Below are 17,836 nucleotides of genomic sequence, written 5' to 3' on the forward strand. Positions count from 1 at the left end.
TTGCCTTATTAAGATCAAAAACGAATAATTGTTTCTTATATTGATTAGGCTCTATTTGTGGATTTCACTTTAATTTTCAATTTTGGATTGAAATTTGTTTGTCAAAAAATTATTATTGGTTGCATTGTCTCATTTAATATCTAAATAAAACCATTGAATTGCGCATTTATAATTATTTAAAGAAATTGTTTGGTCTATTGAGGCAATATTTTGAGTGATTGATTAATGGCTGATAAATGATTGATAAGTTGCTCCACCAGTTGATATTCTGCTCATATTATTTAGAAGTTTTGTATTTTAAAATCCTTGATGTTCTTTTTTTTATTCATACAAACAGTCGGAAAATTCAGACTTTGAGCTCAAAATTTATTTTGTTGCATCTTGGATGCCTGAAAACACTCCCTGCACAAACAATAGATCCAAAATATCAGTAAAAAAACACAATATACATTTCCACTTATCTTGAGTTGTCAATCTGCTGCAAAAGTATTGTTTTGGAAGGTAAAATTTTTTGAGTTGGCCCAGCCAAAATGCTAATAAGTATTTAACAGATCAGTAAAATTATCTTTAAAACGAATCTTGTTTTCATAAACCCGTTTCGGTCAGATTATACCACCCTATTCACTCTATCACATAAACATTTATCTGACATGTCATTGACCAATGACTAATGTGCTCTTTCAATATTCTTCATTTTGTAGATTCCAATCCCTCTGAAACGTAGAGTATTGGGGAGTGGGGGTGGAGATAAAGCCTTAAGTTCCATACTTGCTATTTTTTAAAAACCGCAGTTCAAACGTTACATTTATTTTGAAGAAAAGTGCATACAAATACTTGGCAAATCACAGGAGCCGTGACCAAAAATTGCAGCTATCCTTATCTTACAGAAGAAGAGGAAGCAGATTATAGTAGTGGGGAGAGGGTTCCAGACTCTACCGGTCAGTCCCCTCTGAATACAACCGGTCACAGTTTCTTCCGGTCCCTAGGTTCCCGTTACGCTATGAACGAAACACTGCTGTTTTAAACGGCCAGCTGGTCTTTCGTAACACGACATAACCCTGTCTTATATGGTCAGGTATAATATGGATGACCTAATCGTGCGTGACTTAATGTGCGTGACTAAAATAATTTAATGACGGTGCACATGTTGCTGTTGTGTAATGACAGCGCACATCTTACGTAATGACAACGCACACATCACTGTCACATAATAGTTTTTGAAATTTTATTTTTCATCGAAATGTTCAAGGTGTTCCTTTTTTTGCTTTCTTTCAAAGCGTTTCTTTCGGCTTATTTTTCTTTCAAAAAAATTTTTCTTCAGTTCATTGTCCTCGTTAGGACTCTAAAGATCAATTTCAAATCAATACAACAACGCCCCAGACGCTAGGTTCATCAGGCTATTTCAAATATTTTATTCTGGCTAATATATTCTAGAAAAAGCCTACTGCATGTTAGGAGAGCTCCTGTTTTTCACGCATAATAGAATGACGAGTCTCCTACGTCTGCAATATTTGAAATACAGAGGGTGAATTCTATTTCTAGAAATTGCACCTGTTTTATTAATGTATTTTTAGGGAGTGATATCAAATAATACTGCGGCTTGCTCTTAATGTATTTTTAGTAATAAAGATGAAAGGGGACTACAAGATACTTAAAATGTGTATACGTTTCGGTACTGAAGATTCGCCCAACCAATAAATCTAAAAGACAAAGGAATTTGTACTAACAAACTTATTAATAAAAAGCATTACAAAACTATCAAAACACAGACAAGGCAGTTTAAAAATATGACAAATGGAATAAACAAAAACATAAGTGAATAGAATAGAGTTATGGGTCATAGCAGGAAATTCCAGGGAGGGGGTCGATATTAGAGGTAATTTTTTTGGCACTATTGAGTTATTTTCGAGAGCCTTAAACGAAAACACAGCGATTTTGAGACATGACTATGCAAAGTAAAAGCAAAACGTGAGACAACATGACAAATCTAAGGAACAAAAATATGCGTGAAGAGAAGAAAAGTATGGGTCCTAGCACGCAATTTCAGGGGGGATTGATATTAGAGGTAAAGTTTTAGGCTCTATTTCATTATTGTGAGGGTTTAAATCAAAATATCTCGTTTCTTTTTGAGTACATGTTAGAGTTTCACCCCCTTCTCCTTCCGCGGGAGAAATTCTTTTAAAACTTCGATCTTATCTTTTAAGCTTTAGAACATTTTACTCCATGCAATTCACACAACAGCGACATTATTTGACTGCCCCTCTGACACCCTATTCATCATTCCCGAGACATTTTCAGACATTTCTTGTTATAAATTATACTTCAATCCGGTGATTCAAGTTTTTGCAAGGCAAGCCTATCTTAATAACCTCCAAAACACTCCAAGGCATCACGTGCCTGCCCTACTGTCATCAACATTGCACTCCCCATCAACACCTCCTTGGATATTTTCAAACTTTTCGCTCCAAAACTAAGCTCCTAAATCTAAATTAAACAATTTTTTATTATTTGAACAGCGGAAACAACATTTTATTGCTATAACGTGATTCTGCAGGCAATTCAGGCCACAGTGACACACTATTAATGCTCATTGGGACCCTCTGTCACCTCATTTATCATTCCTATGACATTTAAAGACATTTCATGTTAAAAATTATATTTCAATCTTGTGATTCAAGATTTTGCAAGCGAAACCTATCATAATAAAGTCTAAAACACTTCACACCACCATTGCATTACTTGACTGCCCCTCTGTTATCCACGTTGCAACCCCAGTTATCATCCACGAGGATATTTTCCACCTTTTCCATCCAAAAATATGGTTATAAATCTAAATTAAACACTGTTGTTTATTTGAATAACGGGAAACTTGGCATTTCATTGCTAGAGCGTAATACTCCAAGCAATTACGCCACACTATGACTTCCCTGCGATGCCCTCTCACATCACTCATCACCCTCAAGATTTTTCAGACATTTCTTGTTAAAAATTTGCTTCAAACTAGTGATTAAAATTTTTTGTAAGCTAAGCCTTTTATGATGCCTCTAAGTTCCGCCAGTTCCAAGGTTTTTGTACGTTACTTCATCCTTAGTAAACTATGGCTACCAAATGGCAACCCACAGGGGTATATTATCAGGCATAAAGATTTTTCAACCTTTTTCCGCCTCAAAACTAATTTATAAACTAAAAATGATTGTTTGAACAGCAGGACTTGGCATTTCATTCCTAGAAGATGATACTCCAAACACTTCAAACCACAGTGCCAAAGTATCACTGCTCTACAGCACCCTCTGACGTCGCCCCTTCACCCCAAGAAATTTGTAAGATTTTTTTTGTTAAAAATTACACAATCGATGATTTGAGTTTTCGCAAGCCAAGCCTTTCATGATACTCCGCAAAAGAAATTACACTACCATGGAAATACATGCCTGCCACCTAACTTTCATACAGAAACCTTTTCACTCCTATGGCATTTTCAACTTTTTATTCCCGAAAACAAGCTTATGAATCGAAACTAAAAACAGTTTTAGTTATTATTTGAAGAGTAGGACTCGGTATTTCACTGCTTAAGCGTGATACTCCAAGTAATTTACATCACGGTGCCACACAAATACTGCTTTGTGGAACCCTCTGATATCCTCCCATCACCCCGAAAACATTTTTAAGGCATTTCATGTTACAAATTGCTGCATTTAATCCAGTTTTTTACGCAATCCAAGCCTTTCATGATTGTCTACAAAACACATCAAACCAGAATGGCATTATAGGCCTGCCACCAGCATCCCCGCAAACCCCCTCATCATCCTTAGGGCATTTTTAACCGTTTTCTCCTCAAAATAATCCTATAATTCTAAATTGAACACTGTTTTTTTCTTATTATTTGAACAGCGGGACTCGACACTTCATTGCAAAAGCGGGATACTCCAAGCAATTTACGTCACATTTCCAGACTATTACTGTTCTCCGACACCCTCTGTCATCGCCTCATTACCCCTAAGACATTTTTGAGATATCTCTTATCAAAATGTATGTTTCAACCCATTCATTCAATTCTTTTCAAGAGCTAACCCTATCATACTGCTCCAAAGAATAAGACCCTCCCCCCTCATACACATATCACCTAACAGGTTTTTTCATAACTGTAAAAAAATACTAACAAAATTTTTATTTATTTGTAAAAATTCTTAGAAGTAGCATGTTCTTCTTAATGGTAACAAAATTTATCTTGGAAGTAGCAAGTTTTTCTTAAAACCAACAAATTAATTCTTAGAAGTAATAAGTTTCACTTAATAGAAACAAATTTTTTCGTGTAGTAGCAATTTTTCTGTCAATGGTAACAAATTTCTCTCAGAAGTAGCAATAACTTTTTCTTAGTAGTCTTTCTTAATACTAACAAACTTTTTTCTTACTACTACAAGTTTTTTCTCAAAAATAACAGTTTTTTCTTAATAGCAACAATTTTTTTCTAATAGTAGCAAGTTTTCTGTCAACGGTAACAAATTTCTCTTAGAAGTATCAATAAATTTTTATTAGTAGTAATATGTCTTTATTAATGCTAACAAACTTTATCTTACTGCTAAAAAGTTTTTCCTTAAAAGTAAAACTTTTTCTCAAAAGCACCAATCTTTTTCATTATAGTAAGTTTTTGTACTGATAGTAGCAAGTTTTCTGTTAATGGTAACAAGTTTTTCATAATTGTAACAAGTTGTTTCTCTATACTAACAAATTTTTCTGGGAAGTAGCGAATTTTATCTTAATACTAACAAGTTTTTTCTTAGAAGCAAACTAATTTCTCTTAGAAGTGGCAAATTTTCTGTTAATGGTAGCGAGTTCTTTCAAAACTGTAAATTTTTTCTTAGTACTAAAAATTTATTCGTAGAAGTAGCAAGTTTGTTTAATACTAACAGTTTTTTTTAACATAACAAAGGCTTGTGTCAATGATAACAAATTTCTCGTAAAAGTAACAAGTTTTCTGTTAATGGTAACAATTTCTTCCCTAATTGTAACAAATTTTTCTTAATGCTAGCAAATTTTTCTTAGAAATAGCAAGTTTTTATTATTACTAACAAAAATTTTCTTAGACGAAACATCCTTCATCTTAATAGCAACAGATTTTTTCTAATAGTAACAAGTTTTCCTGATAACAATATAAAATTTGTTTATAATAACAACAAATATCTCTTAATAGTTGTGTCGTTCATAATACTAAAAAAAATCTTAATATTTTTTCTTAATAGTAAAATTTTTTCTCTTAATAGCAACAAGTTTTTATATATGAGTATTTTTCTACTAAAAGTAGCAAGTTTTCTGTTAATGGTAACAAGTTCTTTCATAACTGTAACTTGTTTTTCTAAATACTAAAAATTCTTCTTTGGAGAAGCAAGTTTTTCTTAATAATAACAAATTGTTTCCTAATAGTAACAAGTTTTCTGTCAATGGTAAAAAATTTTTCTAAGAAGTAACAAGTTTTCTGTTAATGGCATCAAGTTCTTTCATAATTGTAACAAGTTTTCTTCATACTCTTATAAAAACCTATTCATTTAATATTAACAAAATTTTTATAATAGTAACAAGTTTTCTGTTAACGATATCAATTTATTCTTAATACTAACAAATTTTTCTCAATAGTAATATGTTTTTCTTAATGCTAACAAAACATTTTCTTACTACTAAAAAGTTTTTCTTAATAGTAAAATTTGTTTCTCTTAATAGCAAGAAGTTTTTTCATAATAGTAAGATTTTTTTACTAGTAGTAGCAAGTTTTCTGTCAATGGTAATAAGTTTTTTCTTAATTGTAACAGTTTTTTTCTTAATACTAAAAATGTTTTATTAGAAGTAGCAAGTTTTTCTTAATACTAACAAAAGTTTTACTTAATGCTAACAATTTGTTCTTAGAATTAACATGCCCTTCATAAGTAGCAAAATTTTTCTTGTAAATAACCAATTTTTATTAATAGTAACAAATTTGTTCTAATAGTTGCAAATTATAAGTCAATGGAAGCAAATTTCTCTTAGAAGTCACAAGTTATCTGTTAATACTAACAAGTTTTTTTATTAGAGTAACTATTTTTTTAATGCTAACAAAAGTTTTTCTTAATAATGAAAAAATTCTTAGAAGTAACATGTTCTTTTTAATAGTAACATAATCTTTCTTGGAAGTAGCAGGTTTTTCTTAACACTAAAAATTTTTTTCTCAGAAGTAAAAAGTTTTCTTAATATTAAAAAACTTTTTACTTAATATTAACAAAATTTTTCTTAACAGTAACATATTCTTCATAAAAGTAACAAAATTTTCTTGGAGGTATAAGGTTTTTCTTAATAATAACAAATTGGTTCTAATAGTTGAAAGTTTTCTGTCAACGGTAACAAATTTGTCTTAGAAGTAACTAGTTTTCTGTTAATGGTCACAAATATTTCCATAACTTTAGCAAGTTTTTCTTAATACTAACAAATATTTCTTAGAAGTAACAAGTATTTCTTAATAGCAACAAATTTTTCTAACAGTAGCAAGTTTAGTAAGAATACTTTTGTTAGTATTAAGAAAGACATATTATTATTAAGAAAAATTTGTTAGCATTAAGAAAAAATTTGATATCGTAAACAGAAAAATTGTTACCATTAGAAAATTTTTTTAATATTAAGAAAAGAGATGGTGCTTCTGAGAAAATTTTGTTATTATTAAGACAAACTTGTTACAGTTATGAAGGAATTTGTTACCATTAACAGAAAACTTGTCACTTTCTTAGAGAAATTTCTTACCATTGCCATAAAACTTGCTACTATTAGACAAAAACTTATTACTACCAAGACTAAACTTGCTCCTCCTAAGAAACGTTTGTTGCTATTAAGAAAAACTTGTTACAGTTATGAAAGAACTTGTTACCATTAAACAGAAAACTTATTACATCTAAGAGAAATTTGTTACCATTGACAAAAAGCTTGCTACAATTATGAAAACTCGTTACTATTAAGAAAAACCAGTTACCTTCAAGAAAAATTTTGTTATTATTAAGAAAAACATGTTAATTCTATGAAAAAAATTTTTAGTATTGAGAAAAACTTGTTACTTCTATGTAAAATTTTTAGTGTTCAGAAACACTTACTACTTTTAAGGAAAATTTGTTAGTATAAAGAAAAGAACTTTTTTCAATTATGAAAACTTGTTACCATTAAGAGAAAACATGCTACTATTAGTAAAAATTTTTACTATTATGAAAAATTTTTCTGCTACTAAGAAGAAAATGTTACTTTTAAGAATACTTTTTAGTAGTGAAATTAAATTTTGTTAGTATTAAAAAAGACATATTACTACTAAGAAAAAATTATTAGTATTAAGAAAAAAATTGATATCGTTAACAGAAAGCTTGTTACTATTATAAAAAATTTGTTACTATTAAGAAAAAAGATGTTACTTCTGAGAAAAGTTATGTTAGTCATAAGACAAACTTACTGTTTCTAAAAAAATTGTTAGTATTAAGAAAACTTGTTACAGTTATAAAAGAACTTGTTACCATTAACAGAAAACGTGTTATTTCTAAGAGAAATTTGTTACTATTGACCAAAAACTTGCTACTGTTAAAAAAAATTTGTTACTATTAAGATAAACCTGTTCCTTCCTAGAAAAAATTTGTTATTATTAAGAAGGACATGTTACTTCTAAGAAAATTTTTGTTAGTTTTTAGTATAACTTTTGTTAGTATTGAGAAAAACTTGTTACTTCTAAGATAAAATCTGTTAGTGTTAAGAAAACTTGCTACTTCCAAAAACAATTTTGTAACTATTAAGTAGAACATATTATTTCAAAAAAAATTTTTACTATGAAGTAAAACTTTTGTTACAATTAAGAAAACTTGTTGGAGCAATAGAAAACTGTTAGGTGGTTTGGGGGGGGATGTTTTGGGGAGCAGCATGAAAGGGTTGGCTCTTGAAAAAAATTGAATCAAAGGAATGTTTGGAAAATGTCCTAGGGGTGATGGGGCTATAGCCCAGGGTGTCTCAGAGCTGTAATAGTGTGGCACTGTGGCGTGAATCGCTTAGTTTATAACGCTCTAGCAATGAAACGCCGGAGTCCCACTGTTCAGATAATAAAAAAAGTGTCTAATTTAGATTCATTATCTTATTTTCGAAAGGAAAGGGTTGTAAATGCTTAAGGAGTGATGAGGGGAGTGCCATATGGATATTGGGAGACAGGCGTGTAACGAAATAGTATTCAAATGTGTTTTGTGGAGCATCATGAAAGGCTCGGCATCCCAAAACTTGAATCATCGGATTGAATGTGTAATTTTTAACAAAACATTTCTGAAAATGTCTTGGGGGTGATGGCGTGATGTCAGATGGTGCCATAGAGTAGTAATAGTGTGGCAGTGCGGTGTACATTTCTTGGAGTATCACGCTCTAGCAAAGAAATGCCGAATCCCGCTGTTTAATTAATAAAAAAATATTTAATGTAGATTCATAAGCATTTTTTCGGAAGTAAACAGTTAAAAATGCCCTAGGGGTCATAAGATGGTTGCCATGTGGATGACACGCGGCAGGCCTGTAATGCCACGATTGTATGATGTGTTTTATGGAGCAGCATCAAATGCTAGCCTTTTACGAAAATCTGGCACAAAATCTTGGAATTGGTGAAACTCGGAGGTATCTTAAAAGGGTTTGCTAGCAGAAAACATGAATCACTGGATTAAAGCATAATTCTTAACAATAAATGTCTATAATGTCTGGGAGGTGATGAGATATGTCGTAGGGTGCCCCTCAGCAGTATTAATGTGGCACTGTGGTGTGAATTGCTTGGAGTATCACGTTCTAGCAATGAAATACCAATTTTTCCGTTGTTAAAATAAAAAACAGTGATTAGTTTATATTTATGACTATATTTTTGGAGGAAAAGGTTGAAAATGTTCTAAAAGCTGATGAGTGGGGGTTTCTACGTGGATAACAGAAGAGGCATGCGCGTAATCCCATGGTGGTGCGGAGTGTTTTGAATGTTATTATGATAGGCTTGGTTTGCAAAAACTTGAATCATCCGATTGAAGAATAATTTTTAACAAGAAATGTCTAAAAATTTCTGAGGAATGATGAATGGGGCGTCAGAGGGCAGTACAGAGCAGTAATAGTTTGGTCCTATGTGTTGAATTACTTGGATTATCACCTTCTATCAATGAAATGCCGAGATCCCGCTATTCAAATAAAAAAGCAATGTTTAGTGTACATTCATGAGCTTATTTTTAGAGGGGAAAGGTCGAAAATGTCCTAGGTTTGTTGATAATGGAGAGTGACACGTGGAGAACATTAGAGCAGATGCGTAATGCCAGGGTGGTGTGAAGTGTTTTGGAGGTTATTATAATATACTTGTCTCGCACAAGCTTTAATCACCAGATTGAAGTATAATTTTTAAAAAGAAACGTCTGAAAATATCTTAGAAATAATGAAAGGGATGTCAGAGGGGCAGTCAAATAATGTCGCTGTGTCAAGAATTGAATGGAGTAACATATTCTGCAGCTTAAAATTTAAGATGGATATTTTAAAATAATGTTATACTTGGAGGGGGGAGTGTAAATTTAAGTTACGCTAAAAAAAAAACAGATGCTTTCATTAAAAGCCCTTAAAATGATAAAATAGAGCCTAAAAATTTACCTCTAATATCAACCCCATCCCCTGGAATTGTCTTATAGAACCCACATCTCTCTTTTATTCACGTATGCTTTTATTTTTTCCAGTTGGCATGTTTTTTTTACGTTTTATTTTTACGTTAGCATAGTCATGTCTCCAAAACGCTGTATTTTCGTCAAGGGCTCCCAGAAATACCTCAATAATGCCTAAAAAAGTTACCTCCAAATCAACCCTCCTCCTTCCTGGAATTGCCTGCTAGGACCCATATCTTTTTTCTATACATGCATGTTTTAGTTTTTTCCATTTGTCATGTTTTTTAACTGCCTTTTCTGTGTTTTGATAGTTTTATAATAATTTTTGTTAATATATTTTTATGTACAAAGGCCCGTGTCTTTAAGATTTATTTCTTGGGACGAATCTTCAATATTCAATACTAAGCATCTTGGAGTCCCCTTTCACCCAAATTATTAAAAATTGATTAAGAGTAAGCTGCAGTATTATTTGATATCACTTCCTACAAACGTATTACTTAATGAAGAAGTGCAATTTCTAGAAATAAAATCTTTCCTCTGTAGCTCAAATATTGCAGGTGTAGGATACACGTTATTCTAGCATGTAAGAAAAATCAGACCTCTCCTTGCTTGCAATAAGCTATTTCTAGAATATATTAGCAAGAACAAATAATTGGAATAGTCTGTTGGATCTTGTGTCTGGAGCGTTGTTGTAGTTGATGAAAATTGATATTTTGAGTCCTAAAAAGAAAAATAATTAAAGAAAAAAAACATCTTGAAAGAAATAAAAAACCTTGAAAAAAAAAGGAACAGAAACGCTTTGAAAGAAAGAAAAAAGACCCGCTTTGAACATTTCAACGAAAATAAAAATCTCAAAAAGTATTATGTGACATTGATGTGTGCGCTGTCATTAAGTAAGATGCGCGCTGTCATTATGCAACACCCACGTTTGTGCTATCATTGCATAAAACCCACGTTTATGCCGTCATTACGTATCATGCGCACTGTAATTACACAACACCAAAGTGAGCACCGTTATTAAGTTATTTCCGATAAATCCACGTACGACAGCATTACCCTCAACTCCAATTACTTAGGTTAAAAATTCCTATAATATAACATACTATGTACGATTGCGTCATCCATTTTACACTTGACCATTCAAAACAACGGTGTATCGTGTGACATAAGACCGGCTGGCCGTTTAAAATAGGGGCGTGTCTTATATGGCGTCACGGAAATCCAGGGACCGGTAGAAACAGGGACTGGTTGTATTCCAGGGGTAGTGGCCGGTGGAAAATAGGGCTACAGTCGAATCCCATGGGAATCCTTACATATGTGTTCCTTCTAATACTGAAGCAAGATTGCGTCATCCATATTATACATAGCCATTTAAAACAGGGGCGCGTTGTGTGACGCAAAACCAGCTCGTAGTTTGAACAGGGGTTTGTCTCCCATGGCGTCTCGGGAATCCAGGGACCGGTTGAAATAGAGGCCGGTTGTATTCCGGGGGTACTGACTGGTAGGGTCTGCAACCTCCACCCACAGACTATTGATTAATTCCATTTGCTTCTGTTGAGCATTGTTAAATTGAAAAAAAGGAATCATAATTTGTGTTTTATATCCACTACCGTCTTCAGGGTGAGATAGCGGAATTGACCCCCCCCCCTGTTTGTCTACATCGTAAAAAAATGAATAACTCGTAAAATTAAATTAACAGAAATGAATATAAAAAAACTATGCATTTTTCAAAATGTATTTTTGTAAACCTCCCCCCCCCCTAAAAAAATTCCTGCTCCTTTTGATCTGAGTTACTCTTCCAAAATTTGGTAACTCGCTGTGTTTTTCTGTAAAACTCAGAATAAGGGAACTAATGGTTACAGGTAAGGTAGATTTCCCTTACCTAAAGTTAAGCTATATATGAACCATGAACACTCATTTAGATAAACACTTATTATTTTTTTATTATAAAGCCATCTGAAATATTAATGGAAGAGCCCGTTATTGTATCAAGATACATTGACAATCCGCTTCTTATTGACGACAATAAGAGTGATCTTCGTTTGTACGTCCTTATGACTTCATATGACCCTTTGGTGATTTATTTGTATCGAGAGGGACTAGTGAGATATGCAACAGTAAAATATACAAGTAATGCGATGAATCTGGATAATCCTTGTGTGCATTTATGCAACTACAGCATAAATAAATATCATTCAAACTTCCGAACGTAAGTTATATTTTATTTTACATTATATAATATATTTTTATATTAAAATTCAGATTGCTTATAATTCAAACTTCCGAATGTAAGTTATGTTTTAAAGTTAATTTCCAAATCCTTTGTCGTTCTTGCAATGCAATAACAAGAAGTACATGAAAAGTAGTCCAAACGTTACCTTTTCAAAATCTAATATATTTGATATACTTGTATATTATATATAATATTATGTTATATATTTTTATATTATACAGTATCATTCAAACGTCCGAATGCAAATTAAGTTTTTAAGTTAATTTCCAAATTCTTTGTCGTTCACACAATGCAATGTAAAGACAAACTTAAAAATTAATCGAAATGTTACCATTTCAAATTTCAATATGTTTTATATATTTTAGCATTATATATTATAGTATATAATATATTTTTATATTTTTTTGTATCATTCGAACTTCCAAACGTAAGTTAAATTAAAAAGTGGATTTTTCTGTTATTTTCCAAATCCTTTGTCGTTCATACAATGCAGCGTACTCGTTGTACAAAACAAAATTTCTTCAAGGATTCTTAAAAAAAAGGGAATTTTAGATTCAGGAATAAATTTTTAGCCATTGGAACCTCCTCCCCCTTGCTAGTGAGAAAATAAAATAATTAAAATAACTGGAGTGTAAAATTTGAATGATTAAAGCCTTATGTAGCACAAGCAAAGGCCAATACGATTTAAAGCAAGTCAAAATTATCAGAAAGTGGCCTTTACTCCTTAAGCCTCTCTTCTCCCATTAAGAATAATAGGATATGATTTCTCTTTAAGCTAGTCATCACATTAGGGTAGCACACTGGTTTTTTTTTTATAAAATGTGAGATAACTTTTAATGAAAAAAAATATCAGAATATATATGATATATATATGAAAAAATATCAGATATGAAAAAATAAAAGATATGAAAAATATGAAAAAATATATATGTATAGAATATATATGAAAAAATATCAGAATATATATGATATATATATATATATATATATATATATATATATATATATATATATATATATATATATATATATATATATATATATATATATCAGAAAGTCAAAATTATCAGAAAGTGGCCTTTACTCCTTAAGCCTCTCTTCTCCCATTAAGAATAATAGGATATGATTTCCCTTTAAGCTAGTCATCACATTAGGGTAGCATACTGGGTGAATTTGACCAACTAAGTTTTTTTTTATAAAATGCGAGATAATTTTAAATACTCTTCAAGAGAGAACTGAGGGAGTGGTAGCCACCCTTTAATGTTTTATTTATGCTAATAATTAGTTTTAATCGCCTTTTACTGGCATATTTCTTTCAATAGCAAAAAAGTCGTTTTAGATTACACATTATCTTAAAGATTAGTACAACTACATTTAGTTAAAATGTTCAAAATTGGTTTATTCCTCATGTTCTGAGGCCCCTAAACCCCCCCCCCCCGATCTACCTAACAGCTTCACTTCTTTCTAAGTCCCCCGGCATCTCTTTTCATCACAAGAGTTATATATATGTATATATATATATATATATATATATATATATATATATATATATATATATATATATATATATATATATATATATATATATATATATATATATATATATATATATATATATATATATATATATATATAAATATATATATATATATATATATATATATATATATAGCACCAGGAGCCCGGTAGCTTCACTGCCAGATTCCGGCATGGCTATTTGGATGGCTATATATAGATTTTCATTGTCGCTAGTGTTTTAATAGCAGATCATGTGAATTTATTCTTGATGTCATGGCTTTAGGTTAGGTTTGATGCAATTACCATAGGAAAAATGCTAAAAAGGCATATAATTCTAACAAAAAGATGTTTTAAATAAATACACAGCTGTTCGTTTACAGAGAGTATGCATATTCACAATTCTTTGTTTTAAGTCATGAGCTGTTTAATAAGCAATAATTGAGTTAAGAAATTCTGACGTGAATTCAATTACTCCTTCCTGTTAATGCACGACAGAATCATCCATCTTACAGTATTTATTTTCTTCTGGAGCTCATTTTGATTCTCACTGTTGCCTCTCTTCTAACCACAGATTACACTGACAATTCGATGCATTCGTTGTGATACTGGTTGTCAAATGTCTTCTAGCAGCAGTGCTTGCTTGCGCTTCATTTTCCTGCATAATTGTTCCATGCCTCTTACTTTAGCGGATCTCTCTGAATTTCCTAATTGTCTAATATTGGCATGATCATCGTTTTATTCTTTACTTTCAAGTAATAGGGTGGGAAATCAGTGATATCAATTTAATTAAGAAATCCTGTCGTGAATTGAAGACCTCCTTCCTTCTGAATTGTCCACGTTCCTTATTCAAATGTCATTTTTTGAAATACGAGGCATGTTTTTTAAGTAAGTACCGTTTTGGAATTAAAAAAAGACGTGCAAAGATATCGCAATAATTTTATTTTTACACGAAAGCCTGTACCTTAATCTACTTTTTTACATAATTTCCGTGAGTATTGAGGAACTCGTCATAACGTGGCACCAGTTTTTGAACACTCCCATCATAAAATTCTTCCGCCTGACTTTTTAACCACTGTATCACAACTGTTTTGACTTCGTTATCGTCTTGAAAACGCTGACCACCCAGTTGTTTATTCAAGTGCAGGAACAAATGATAGTCGCTGGGCGCCAGATCAGGGCTTTATGGAGGATGATCTAGAGTTTCCCATTTAAGAGATTTGATGAGATTTTTGGTCCGACTAGCAAGATGTGGACGGGCATTGTCATGCAGCAAAATGATGCCCTTATTCAACTTGCCAAGTATTTTGTTCTGGATTGCACGACGCAGATTGTTCAATGTCTCACAATAAGACGCTGCATTGATTGTCTCATTACGAGGTAGAAACTCCACCAGCAATACTCCTTTTTTGTCCCAAAAAACTGTGCATATGATTTTCCAGGCAGAAATTGTTTGCTTAAATTTCACTTTTTTGGGTGATGATGAATGTTGCCATTCCACGGATTGTAGTTTGGATTCTCACCCATTTCCTTACAATTCCATCACTCATAATGTTTTATCCGGAAACTTCACAGATCTCACGATGAATATCGATCGATTTTACGCCTTTAGCACTAAGAAATCGTATAACCGCCCGTACTTCACAATCGGCAGGACTCAGGATTGTCGGAGGCATCTTAAACAATCAGTAAACAACGTATACAATTAAGAATCAGACTGTAATGGCGTCAGTGTGTAGACAAGAGATATAGGTAACCACCGCGCATGCGTAGAAAGACGACCTTTGCGCTGTGGCGGCGAAATCACAAAACGGTATTTACTTCAAAAACATGCCTCGTATCTAAACTCCGTAATAGCATAATTATCGTGATATTTTTTTAGTTTTAAGTTTACATTTCTGTTTGCAATTCAAATGATTGTTGCTGAATCTTGTTCAATGTCTTCTTTTTTGGCTGTTCAGAGTCACTTGTGATTTTGTATAATTTTGTATGTGTCATAAATACTAACTATTAATATCTTCTTCTACCCTCTAATTTCTTCTTCTAAAATAATACGCCCCTTCATCAATTTTAATTTTCTGCAATGCAGTTTTTCATCTTGTGTAATTTATATGCTTCATAAATGTTAAAAGCGATACGGACACTCATTATAGATTCATGTATCATCTTATGTAATTTCTTAAGACGTAATTGATACTGAAAAGTGTCTTTTCCAGTTTCTAACCACCGATCGCAGTTCACAATTTCCTTTGCAATTTAAAGTGATTCTTTCTGTCGTTTGTTCCAAGTCTTTTGCTTTAGCTGTTACGATTTTGCTTTCGCTTCTTTTCTATTCACATTTAGTTGTGCTTCATTTTCATTTAGCATTTTCACCCCTTAAGCATTTTCTCTCCGTGCTCTTTGCTTTAAATTTTTGGATACGATCAAAATTTGATCGTCCGGGCTGTTGGACAACAATTTATTCTTTGTGTTCAAATGACGCATCATTTACAACCATTTTCAATTAAATCATGTCATGTTGTTTGTACTCTGTTTAAGCAAATAGACCTTAAATTGGAAGTAGTGCCTTTGCAGATTTACAACTTTTTTTTCTTAGTGTTCCGGTTACTGTTGGCCCGAACTTAACGTCTTTTGGTGCTTGATGCTTTAAACTAGCCTATATAGCTATATATCCTTTGTCACGTCTTTGTTTAGGGTTGTTTTTTTTATTTGATTTTTAACTGTTGCCTCGGCTTTTCTTTTTGAATTATTAAAAACACGGCGCTGTACTATTGTTTTTTTTTAACAGAAGCTTGTTCAATATAAGGTTTTAATGTTTTTCTTTACTTGGATTTTTAACTCTTGCCTCGTTTTGTCTTTTGTCATTATGAAATACTTATCGCCGAATCGTTTGATTTTAACAGAGGCGTGGTAAGCATTGATGAAATCATCCATGTCAAAATACCATACTCAATCATCATCGCTATAATTTTGAAATGTGACATTTCTTTCATCTTCATTTTGTCTCATTTGATCATCCAGGCTGTCCATTTTCACCTATAGTGAATTTACATTGTTCGGGTAACTTGTTTTGATGTCTTCTATTCCCACAATTTTTTCTTCTTCACTTTCGTTTTCAATTTGTTCTGCTTCTCACTGTTACTTATGCTCTAACCACATTTTTCTTTCTTCTTCATTTCTAATTTTGATTACTTCAGAAAATTTGTCAATGCCTTTCGCTTTAGTTGCGCGTATTGGTCATGTCTCATTTTATCGTCCAGGTCAGAGTTTAGATAAATATATAAACTGTGGTCTAGGTTGTTGATTTTCAGTCATTGTGTAATTGAGTTGTTGAAGTTTTTCTCTTGGACTTATCATGTTTAATAGTTCAGGTGGTTCCAACGTATCATCATTTGTAATAATTGTAAACTTTTGTGTTTTGTGTCTTCCTCCAGGCATATTTGCTTATGCTTATATAACCGCTTGCTTTCAGAAATATACTGATTGATCTCCTTTTTCCAGCCTTTAACCTTTTAAAATTGCATATTGCTATTATATATTCAGAAGTCATTGACCTAACAATCCCAGTAGAAGCATATCATTCCGATATTAAGCAATCTCCCTGTAGAATTCGCTAGAACATTGAACCTAAAAAGGAAATGTCCCAACCTATCCCCCACAATACCGCATGATGGGCAATTTCATAGTCTATTTGGAAAATTGATATTCATCTAATTTATTATAAGTGGTAGACAATAAGTTCGTACATGAGACTGTATTATACTTAATAATAACCCAAATAATATATTCATATTCCTAAAAAAACTATCTTTAAAGCTTCTATAGAAAAATTAACTATTCAAAGCATTTGTGTCAGCATCCCAATGTTGAATCCCCTGGTCTTCTAACCTAGCCCTTAAATCCATAAAAAAAATATAAAAAAGATAGTTCCTTTAGTTTAGTATTTTTCGATATTTTCCATTTTTAAAAACATCCTAACACTAAACATGCTCAAAAATCCCAAGGAAACTGCCCGGTGGCACAGAGAATATTTTGCTCGTGTGAATTTGTGTATTTTAAACCTGTTTCCATGTTGTTCAAGATTCAATAAAATGTTACCAAGGGCCTAATAGTTACAAAAATATAATTGTCTTTCACAAAGAATAAGGGTTCCAAAGGTTTTCGAAACGCAAAAAATACCGTTTTCGAACACCAAAGTTACTTCATTTTAGATCACCCGACCTTGAGGCTGATGGCGGACATAAAAGGTCATTCACTTCCCTAATACGAAGCCTCAGTCAATCCGGAAAATATACAAGAAAGCTGATATTTTCGATTTAAGACCTTATCATAAAAACCATCGCTAGTACGACATCCCATGTCAATATTGCATGCAAGATGTTTGTTCCGTCTTTCACGAACTGTTTCGGTAAGCATTTTTCGTTTTGTTTACATTTCATTCGGAAAT

At 32.1% G+C, this 17,836-nt stretch overlaps 1 protein-coding gene across 1 annotated transcript in view; it reads left to right on the forward strand.

Annotated features, from left to right (window-relative positions):
• The window catches only part of LOC148944074 (tubulin polyglutamylase TTLL5-like), a 136,971-nt gene that overhangs the window by 21,099 nt on the left and 98,036 nt on the right, over nt 1-17,836 (forward strand). The window contains exons 5-6 of the mRNA XM_089100602.1: nt 11,594-11,850; nt 17,601-17,705. Coding sequence (XP_088956728.1) covers nt 11,594-11,850; nt 17,601-17,705 — 362 coding nt within the window. The remainder of the gene's footprint in view (nt 1-11,593; nt 11,851-17,600; nt 17,706-17,836) is intronic.

The sequence above is a fragment of the Artemia sp. Qi Xiang Cuo genome, chromosome 14 (assembly GCF_049724085.1).
Source record: "Artemia sp. Qi Xiang Cuo chromosome 14, ASM4972408v1, whole genome shotgun sequence".
Lineage (NCBI taxonomy): Eukaryota > Metazoa > Arthropoda > Branchiopoda > Anostraca > Artemiidae > Artemia > Artemia sp. Qi Xiang Cuo.